The 11,253-nt window shown below is 41.6% G+C and overlaps 1 protein-coding gene across 9 annotated transcripts in view; it reads right to left on the reverse strand.

Moving 5' to 3' along the window:
• LOC106945570 (SH3 and multiple ankyrin repeat domains protein 2) overlaps nucleotides 1–11,253 on the reverse strand; it is a 127,752-nt gene that overhangs the window by 71,527 nt on the left and 44,972 nt on the right. For 8 of the 9 annotated variants that reach the window (XM_015029336.1, XM_015029334.1, XM_015029330.1 and 5 more), the window contains exon 9: nucleotides 5,113–5,536. In XM_015029336.1, coding sequence (XP_014884822.1) covers nucleotides 5,113–5,536 — 424 coding nt within the window. Of the gene's footprint in view, nucleotides 1–5,112; nucleotides 5,537–10,672; nucleotides 10,853–11,253 lie in introns of those variants that run through there. The other variant, XM_015029337.1, reaches the window with a different exon arrangement.

An 11,253-nucleotide genomic window follows, 5' to 3' on the forward strand; every position in this document is an offset into this window, starting at 1 on the left:
AGAACCGACTAGGAGGAAGTGAGACTCGGACCGTCCAGCATTTTAACCAAACAGGACAAACGGCTGTGAAGGTTTATGTCCTTCATAGCTTAATGGGAGGACATGAAATGATAATTCTGTAGTTTTTCAGATCTAAAATGTAAAATAAAAAAGTGCTACCAAGATTTACAGTAGATGTTTCTGCAGAGATCAGAGATTTAATCCAGAGATGAAGGATGTGGACGTCTTCACTCAGTGAACCTGATTCACATCCACACATTTATTTGGCTAAATTAAAGCTTCATTCTGATCAGTTGTTGTTTTTTTACATTTATTTTCAATTATCTGCTTTAGCAAAAAAAAAAAAAAACGATTTTCAGATGGTAAAAAAATGAAACGCATCCAAACATCATGTAGGTTTAAATCCTGCATTATGTGATTATAAAGTTTATCTGTTGAGCTGTAGGAGGTGAGAGATCTGCCGCCGAAAGAAGAAAGAAGTGTAATAAGAATGAAGATATAACAAAAAACAACTGATGAAAACAACAAATGTCAAAACCAAACGTTTTCTAACAAAACATTTTGGTAATTTATTATTTTTATTGGTTTTCCATGACTTTTCATTTCCATTTCTATTAATGCCTCTTCAAAATGGGGAAGGAGAAATGATCTTCCCACCACATGATAACAACAGCAATGGAGGAAAAAACTGCATGTTAATGACAGAAGCGTCTCCATAGCAACTGTTAGAAGCTGTCAGAATCCCAGCAAAAGCCTTTCAGGTCCTACCATCACAAACATAAACAGTTTCTATCAGAACCAGGTTTAAAACTCCACAGTTTGGTTTGTTTTCATCAATTCAATGAAAGAAGCAGCAAAAACACTGGAATCGAGGTCAAAGGTCATACTAACACAATTTCCTGTTCCATCAGTGCAACCTGCCCATGCTGATGCTTAAGACAGCCAATCAGCCGACCAGGATCCCATCAGGATTCATGTTTTCTGCTCAGACTGACGGTTTCTCCACATGAAACCCCTGAAACGCCGAGACAGAGCCGCAGATCGGACCTGATCCCCGATTTCAAATCATCAGGGCCGATTATCGTCATAAACTCAGCTGTTTATATCCACCAGGTGGCATCAACCAGACTCACTCCAGAGGCTGTTTGGTCCTGATGCTGGTGGGGAAAGGAGACCAGCTGACCGGGGCGGCAGCGTTTATTTTAAACTACAGTGTTAACAAACTACAGCTGGGATTCTGGGACAAATTTATGAGGTTTAAATTTAGGTTGAAATGATTAATTGGATTAATGATGAAGAATCTATTATTAAAATAATCAACTAGCACATTAATCGAATAATCACTAACTAGAGCACACAGACGGAAAAAAGGTTATTTACAGCAAAAACAACAGTCAGAGCAGCAATTAAGCCAAAACTGTGACAAAATATCAACATTTTGCAATTAAGACAAAAAACAACATATTTTTCTGTAAATCGGTCCTACCTAAAAATGTCCAAACAGTCGACAGATCAGTCTGCATTACACTGGAGTTAAAGGAAGCAGAATGGGTTGAGCTCTTCACAGGCACTTCTAAAGGAATGGCGTGTTCCTGCATCAATGCAAGTTTTATTTTCTTATTTAAAAAACTAAAACTGAAATAATCATTAGTTGCAGCTCCAGTTTAAAGGTCATCATGAATGATGATCCTTCACAAAAACACAGAATAAAAACAGATAATAAATGAAGAAGCCATTTTTAATAATCAACTTGACTGTCGGTGCTGGAAAAGCAAACCGAGTCTTTAACAGAAACACGTTGGCACAGCGATACCCGGATCACGTGAAGCTGGAATCGAACCTTCAACTTTCTGACTGCTGTTCATTTTGCTTTACGGCCGAGTCAGAAACACGCAGTCAGACGACGACTGCAGCTTCCTCCATCATCCTCTTCTCACACCTTAATGTAAAGGAACGTATGAGAAGTGTGAGCTACAGAGAGTGGGCAGCGATCCGAATGCGCCCATCTGCCAAGAGAGTGGAGGAGGAAGAGGAGGAAGAGGAGGAGGAAGAAGCAGGGATCAGGTGTCTTAATCTGGATTGACAGTTACATCACTCTCCCATCGTTTATCTGCTGCACAGATGCTGAGCAGGTTTCTGAATGAACCTGTGCATGCATACATCCACATGTAGCATCTGAGGCATCCCATAACCAGGCAGCCATGGCAACCGTTGCTGTGGCTACAGTGGAGTCTTTGTGGTGGCACGTTTCCCAGAGGAAGCCATGGGGGGTGAAAACTGTAGGTACAGTAGACGAAGAAACAGCCCACCACCAAAAATAGCTACTACAGGAAAAACCTTCTCCTTTTATGGATTTAATACTTTATATCCTAAAAATGAAAAAGCCAGAGTGAGAAAGTTCTTTTTTTTATCATTTTGTGTTGTTAAAAATATGAAATCTGCTGTTAATGAAGGGTTTTTGACATTTTGGAGCATTTTTACTTCGTTCATGAGGAACGGTTAAGGATCCCTCGAGGTAATTATCTTTCATAGTAAAATCTGATCTGAAAACCAGGAGATTTTTCATCTGAACCAGCAGGAAATCCTGACTGAACAGTTAAACAGGAGGCAGAGGAGCATCAGCTCTGAAACTCACACAGCGGCTCAGTGTGTGTTTGTATGAGAGGGGAGCATTTATTTCAAAATCATTTTGGTTTGTGTTCATAATGTTGAAAAAACATTAAATCAGAAGTGATTCTTTATCTCTTGCTGCATCAAACACAGATCAGTTGTCCTGACTGTTAAACATCATGTTGCCTCTGTTACTCCATTGCCTTTTTGCACCGTTAACTTCAAAAACTTTATTATTCACAACTCTTATCTTTCAAACCAAGTGTTTAGTTACACATCAGAAGTTAACATCAGTAATTTGGCTCTTTTAGTTTGTAAAGACACGAAAAAAGGGGTTAATATTTCACCACATTATTCATTCATTTATATATGTCACAGTTTCAAACTAAATATTTAATAAGATCGCTGAATATTTAGTTTACAAGTAACCATTTAGCTCCACGCTTTTGTTAGCGAGCTAAATATGTAACTGGCAAACTATTTAGCTAGCTAATTATTTTGTTTACACAAAAATATTGTTTGCAAACTAAATATTTAGCTCTAAACTGAATGTTCAATTTAGAGCTAATTATTAAACTTGTTAAATTTTAAATTGTGAACTATTTAAGCTCCACAAAACACAAGTCCTCCAGACCACTAGGGGCAGTTGACTGACACAACATACCGGACCAAACCCTCAGCAAAGACGGGATGTCTGGAATAAAATTAGAGGAAGTGTATTTCAAACACGCCGTCGTTTTCAACATTATTGATCGGCAGCATATTTACAGGTAACATAACCTGCTCCAGACTCCACCTGGTGGTCTGGAGGACTTCCGTCGTGTGGAGTGAGTTCGCAGCGTTCAGCAATAGGAACTTCTGCCAATGCGCTAATAGCACAGCTAATTTTTCATTTAGCACATTAGCTTTTTTGGTAACTTTGCTGCCTATGAAAATGGTTGAACTTAGCACCTTAGAATTAGCTTTTGCTAAGTTCTGTGTTGGAATAGCAGCTTAACGTCAGCAGAACTAATGATGATCAGTGTTTTAGAGTTAGCATAGCTAACTTTTTAGTCAGTTTTATATTTGCTGTTTTGCTTCTATTTCCTTTTTAGTTGTTTTTATGCTTGAGTGTTTAGGAATTTGCATGATTGATGGGGGTGACCGAAATCTGAATTGGATTTTTATGCACAGGAGGTTCGCAGACTGAAGCAGGTGAGTTTATTAATAGAATAATAATAACTTTATTGTTCCCCAGTGGGAAAATTCAGGTGTAATGGCAGCAAGTGACAGTCAAAACATGTAGGTTTACAAAAACTAATATTAAAAGATAATTGAGACACTGTGCAGAAAGTCTCTTGTGTGTATTTATAGAATGAGAAATAATGGTGTCCTCCAGTTCAGATGATGACTCACTTCATCACAGCAGAAGAACATTGAACGGCTCTGACCTTCATAAGGACCAAGAACAAGCAGGCATTCAGCAGCCGGCAGGAGAGCTGCTGAATTTTCCCAGTTTTTTTTCCAGCTGGGTTTCAAGAAATTCCAACCACCCAGAAGCAAAAACAGCTTCAACAAAGAACCACAGCAGAGCATCACCTCATGCAGTCCAGAGGTCGGATCCTGACCTCTGGACTGGATCCGAAGTTTAAGCTGTCTTCCTTCTGTTTTCTTTTTGCAATTAGATTTTTCTTTTAAAAGTGTTTTGAGTTAGGCTGAAGGTTAACCAAGGGATTTTCCTCTGTTGCCAAATAAAAAATTGGGACATTTTGACTTTAACACATTCACGTTATCTGGAAACCAGCAGAAGCAGAAAAGGTTCAAATACAAACAAGCAGACCGGAGACCGCCCCAAAAGCAGGAAGTGCACTGCAGCGCAGGGCATTCTGGGTAAATGCTACCCAAACAAACGTGCTAGCCTAGCGCTAGCAGGGGAAATGTGTCTTGGTTTTTAGCCAAAGATAAGAGAGAAATTATCCAACTACATTTTTAGTTCCATTTCATGAAGAAGGAAGTTGCACTCTGAAGGTCTTTGTGTTTCCTCTAGTGTTTCTCAGTTCAGCGCCCCTAGAGGCCAGGAGGGGAACAGGTTGGTTTGACTCAGAGCAGAGAGAAAGAACCAGAGCAGCTGGAGGTGGAGCAGATGATGAAGTTCTGATCCCTCATTGAACCGAGTCTACTGGACTGTCAGGTGGAAAACATCCTGAATTATTACCTGGACATGATAACTGCTATCATAAGTTTTGTCTGAAGACCAGAAACTGTAGAATACTCTAATAAATCAGATGTTTGTGCCAATGGAGAGATGGAAACATCTTCATATCAGCGCTGCACAATATGAGAAAATGTTGCTTATTTTCTTCTTCCCTATCGTTCTCTTCTGCGACCTTTAACCCTTTGATCCCTCTGAACTGACCTCACTGCAGCTCTATAGAAACACCGTAGATCATAAGGAGTCCAGCTGAAGGAACCAGAGAATAATCCCAGAGAGGCTGTTGGTGCCAGGCGGCGTTGTGGACTCACCTGGGCTGGCGCTGTGCGGTCTGAGCCCGCCGGCTCTCCTCGCCCAGCCGACTGAGGGAGGGGGAGCGGCTCCTGGCCCCCCGCCCCATAGTGCGGACCACCACGTTGCCATTGGGGCTGCCGCTGGGCATCTGCTGGACCAGCTGGGGGGACAGGCTGCGGTGCAAAGCGGAGGAGCCAGGCTGCGCGTGGCCCTGCTGGGGGGCCCGATGTTGGTGGCTCTGGTGCTGCTGCAGATGGGGGGCCCAGTTTCCAGGGGAACCGTGCTGCTGCTGCTGGTACTGGCTCACAGAAAGGTTGTTGTCGCTGTTGGAGCGCAGGAGGACCCGGGGCGCCGACAGCGAGGACGGGGACTGGCCGTTTCCGCTGCCAGAGGACGGACCCCGCCGGCGCTTGGAGTAGGCAGGGGCCTCACGGAAAGGCACTGGAAGGAAAACACACTTTTAGTCTCTACAGGAAGAAAAACTCAGCTGAAATCTGAGAACCAGCTGCTCAGCCTGGGAGGAGAGAGCAGGTCCAAACCGCCTGACGTTCATCGTTCACAGAGGAAAACGCCTCAGACAGCTGCCAGCAATATTTACACATGTTCATTACCGTCATATTTCACTCAAACGGACAGAATTAGAAGGTTTATTGAGTCGACTGGAGGCTGATTGGTGGAACATTGATCGGTTCAGAAGTGATCGATCGACCTGAGCTGCAGGAGTTTACAGACTGGAAAGAAACACCAGATTCTTCTGAGTTACAGGAAAACGATCAAACAGAATCACAGCGACTTACTCAAAAGACGGAGCGGAACAGATTCACAGACTAAGAAGGTTTTTTTTAACTTAAATGTAAATTGTTTATATACTTTTGTACAGTTTTGACTTAATTGCTGCTCTGTGTTTGTTGTTCCTCCATATAATAGTTTTCTTTCCGAGTCTCCAGTTGAGTGAGAATGAAGGAATGAGTTCTGGATCTGGACTTCATGTCGTTCTGTGAAAACACATTTAGGTCTGTCATGGTAAAGTTTTATCGATAAACTTTTAACACCAGAAGACATTTAAAATATTCAAAATAAATGAAACAACAGAAGCAACAAATAAAATGAACTATGAAATCTCTGCTAGCTGAGACCAAAACACCAGACTGAAAACTTTTATCATCCAGTTTGTGGTTGATTGATTCGTCACGGCGATTATCAGGATCAGATCAGGTTTAACCCTTCGTCTGTCTGGCAGAACCAGAACCGGTACCGGTACCAGAGCCAGGCTCATCTCTGGAGCTTCTGCTGTCGGTCATTTGAAGGGGAATCGATGAGTCATCATCATCATCATCATCATCAGACCAACATGTGAGGCTCCCTCCCTCTGTCTGCTGCAGACGTGTGGACGAGGTGCGAACGGCTAATGAGCTCTCACATTTCAGAGCCGCCGTGTCGGCGCCGCTTCCTCAGGCTGCGGCTCCATGCTGCTCGCCAAAAACGCATCAACATGCATTTAGAAACTCATATCAGGTTGTTGAAAGAATCACCAGTTTGTCTTTACTGCAGGGTGGAAGTCGTAAAGTTTCTGCTTCTCTGAAATGAGCAACAAGCTAAAGGTCAGATTAAAGTCCAGCAGTCTGGAGACCGGCTGTCCAACCCAGGAAAACGACAAAGTCTCAAAAAGACACTGAGAAAATATTTAAGATATTGTAGTTTTCTACAGAAATTCCTTGGCTGTATTTTTATGACCCACATTTGAACCCAAACATAAAGCCAAGTCTGGAGTGTATGAGATGCTAAAGCTAAATGATACATTTTATCTGATATAAGAAACACAGTAACAGCACAAAGAAGAGAAAATTATTCAGATGATACATAAATCTGTTGATTTATGTATGTTACTAAAAGTAAAAATCTAATTTATAAGTCAAGGGGACAACAAAGTAAAGCTATTTTCAACTTTCTATACAAATAAATACAAACCCAGGCTGCTAAGATTCATGAGATTTCAGATCAGGGAATTAGAGAAGAAATATTAAACAAGGATTTGTGTTCCTCTTTCTAGTAAAATTGATTCTAATCAGCGAAATATACGCATACAATACATAATCATAACGCTGGACGGCGACGGGCCGCTGCAGCATCAATGAAACCTGCAGCTCATTTAATAAACATAGTTTTGTGGTGGGACAGAACTGAAAAACGAGCCGTTAACATCGTTCAGAGACATTTAACTGAACGCTGTGCGGTGGTTTCACCTGGAGGCCTCAGCAGAAGAAAACCTTCACCTCCAGGTTTCTCCATGTCTGCAGACCTGAACCTTTAGTTTTTAAAGGTTTCTACTCAATCCTGTAAACATGAAACATCAGCCAGGTTTCAGGTTCTGCTGCAGGAAACATGAAGTGCAAAATACAGATCAAATACAGGTAGTGACACAGAGCTGTTCTTCATTTTAAAGTGGTTCACACACACACACACACACACACACACACACACACACACACACACACACACACACACACACACACACACACACACACACACACACACCATGTGACGAAGCCTTATAGCCTCTATAACTGGAGGCTTTCTGAATCAAACAGTTGCAGGAGGAAAATCCTGCAGAGCTGAAATCCGCCTGGCTGCGCCGGACAGCGAGGACTCAGAGTTTGATCTGAAACCTTCAGACATGTTGGAGGCTTTTCATACGGAATTAAGCAGAAACCAGTTTAATATTTCCAGAGAAAAGTATCCTGACAGCCACCGCCTGCTCAGCCAGTCAACATGAAAATCTTCACCAACTCGGGACGGCAGAGCCTCCAAAACTGCTGGACTTACTTATTAGTTAGAGAGCTAAATTTTAGTTTGAAGCTAAATATTTAATTAGCAATTTAACTTCAAACTAAACATTCAACTCTAAAGTATTTAGCTCCAAACTAAACATTTAGTGTGAAGCCAAATATTTAATTTCAAACATTTAGTTTGAAGCTAAATATTCAGTTTCAAACTAAACAATTAGTTAGCAAGTTAAATGTTTAGTTTGAAATTGTGACACTAAATAACCTACATTTTTTAAACCTCAAACACTTTGGATCAACTCTAATATCTTCACAGGATTTTTTTTAGTTTTAAAATTGGAACTAAATCTATTTAAAGTTATAATTGTTCAAATGATTCATTAATTTTTACATTTCAACATTTGATTCTGGTCTGATTTGGTTGGATTTCAGAAATTAAATGATAACTCACAGTCTGACTTTAGCGTTTATAGACAATTATTAAATACATGATTTTAAAACTTTAACGACACATAAAGCATCATTAACGATCATGCTTATCAGAAAGAAACTGTAAAAGTGTAATTTCTGAACCGTAGTTTACAGCTGTGGACTTGGGGACGTTCATATTTTTGGTAATCAGTCGAACCTTTTGTGCCGTTAATGTTGGAGACAAAGAGGCAGCGGCGTGACGGCGCAGCGGAGCCTCACAGCGCCTGACAGGCGGTGGTTAACTCTGACAACAGACGGCTCCATGTTCGCCTCCCGTCACCTAACTGTCAACTTCAGCTTGGATTTAAAGGAAATGTCAGGAAGGCTTCTGGATTCGTTTATTCTACATTAACAACAAGTTTCAGCTGCACAAACAGGATTTATTATTTATGAGTCGTCTGTAAAACCAAACTCTGGAGAAAGTCCCAACATGGAGAACAGAAACAAGATTTCATGAAAACAAAAACTTATGTTTCAAAGATGGCAGCCTGATCCAGTTAGATGGAAATATTGGTCATCCACATTCACTGCAATGTGGCAAAAAGCCGACTGTTTAAAAGAACGTTTAATTTAAAAGTAAATGATAAAAGTTCATCTATAAAATATCCCATCAATTCGACTGTTTAAAACCAAAGTTTTAATCTTCCTCCTCACAGCATCTCATCCTCCTCATCCTCTACATGACCACTTGGTCTCTAACCATTTGATTCTCTTCATCCATCCTTCAATTTATCCACTCATCTTCCTCATCCTCATCAATAAACCACTTCATTCACCGTCCTCTTCTTTACGACCAGTCTGTCCCTCTCATCCCCCCGTGCCTCATCACACCTCCTCTTCATCCCACTCATCTTTCTTCTCCTTTATGATGCCTTCTCTTATTTACTCCTTTTTAACCCATTCATCATCTTCATCTTTTTACAACCACTTTCCATCCGACCTTAAATGTCCTTTGTACCAGTCATTGTCCTATTCTGACTCATTGCTGTTTTTCTACTCTCAGCCCTTCATCACACTCATCATCCCATTTCACAAAGCTGCTTTACTTTTTCAAACATTTTCAACCAAATTTTAAGCACAGTAAGCTAAAGGGTTAGCTTACTGTAAATATCAATGTTTTATTAATGTTTTAAAGTAGCATGTGTGGGTTTCAGTGAGGCCAGCTCAGTCGATCTGATCATGATGAACACATGAAGCTCAACTTTCTGATTCATCCTTCCTTCTTTACCTTCATTTAGAGCAGCGAACCAACATGGCTGCACTGGAGACGCTTCGCTTAATGACGAGGAAACTAACAGACACACAACCACACAGGTTTAAAGAGATTCATGACGATTATTTTAATCCTAAAGATGGTTTTAAAAGATCCTTTAACTCTGTCCTCATGACTTTCTGCTGAGGAACAACGACTTGCAGCAGTCAGTGATTTAATTTAATGAAAGTGGTGGAATGCAGTGATTTGCATTCATGAGATGACAGATGGGTAACTTGGTTATCTGTTAGTAGCATGTCAGCGCTGACGCAACATGCTGATGATTCAGAAGTTCCTGGAACCTCAACTAACCACGAGAAACGCTCACAGTTCTGATTTTCCTCAACGACAGGATTTAACATCAAACCAAGAAAAAGCCTAAGAGTTACACTTTATTAGAGTAACATCTGAAATTCTTCATGTTTTTAAGGATTAAAGAAGGTTGAAAAGCCTCCAGCAGAGATCAGATGTTCTCCAAAACCCTGCAGAGCAACTTCTGCAACTCTGCAGGAAAATGGAGTTTAAATTCTGAGACACATTTCCTGTTGCAGACGGGAGTATTTACAAGGGAAGCTTTTCTAGATCTGGTTCTCATGAGGTTGTTTCCTGGCTGGAACACATTCAGCTGCACATCTAGAGCAATATAACATAGAATATTATAAAATCATAACATATCTAGAATAACTCCGTGCAGCTGATCAGCTCTGCTGCTGCTTTCATTAGGAGAGAAAACGCGACCCTGCCAGCTTTGTTTCACACACAGCCAGATGGACGGGCTGCTCTGGTCCTGTTCGGGTTCTGTTCCGGTTCTGTTCGGGTCTATGTGGGTGTCCTCACTGAGCCGGAGTCCCATTTTCCATCTCTGACCTATAAACTGCTCCCCTGCCGCCTCGGAAATCCGCGCCGACCTTCCCACATCCGGACAAAGACGCTCTAAATCAACTCAGCTGGTGTTTTAAATGGACCACAGTACGGTTCGGTTCGGTTCGGTTGGGCGGCTGAAGTTAAGCCAACTCTGCGCGTCCAGCTGCTCCGGAAAGTGCGTGAAGAGACGCGGGGCTCCCCGCTTACCTTCCTTCTTTAAGGCATTGATGATGGACTTCATGTTCGCTTCGCTGCCGGTCCGACTGGACTCTCAGGAGGCCGGAGTTTCCGCTTCAGCACCGCGGACAGCGACGGCTCCTCCGCGGCGCGCCCCGCACATCGTCCCGCTCGCCTCGCACCTGCCTGCTGCCACCGCCTGCTTTAAAACCAGCGCGAGCCTTTCCACTCACACCAGCGCGTGCACGTAGCCCCGCCCATTTACACCCAGCGCCCCTCCCTCCCTGCTTCCTCACCCACGAAGAGGGGAGAAAGTCCGGATGAGATATCTGGACCAAAGCTGCAGGATTTGACTTTATGATCAGTCATTTGACCAATTTAAGCTTCATTTTCTATTTGCAGACTGTAAACAACTGGCCACTTATAGTAAACAGATTTTAAATAATATGCAGGGGCGGAGCAAGAAGGTGCAGGTGTAATGGAGAACTGAAAAGTGTTTTTAAAGGGACAGCATCATTCAAAAAAATTATATATATATATATATATATATATATATATATATATATATATATATATATATATATATATATATATATATATATATATATATT

Source organism: Poecilia latipinna, unplaced genomic scaffold (genome assembly GCF_001443285.1).
Source record: "Poecilia latipinna isolate Pla-1442-1.1 unplaced genomic scaffold, P_latipinna-1.0 Scaffold150, whole genome shotgun sequence".
NCBI classification, from domain to species: Eukaryota; Metazoa; Chordata; class Actinopteri; order Cyprinodontiformes; family Poeciliidae; genus Poecilia; species Poecilia latipinna.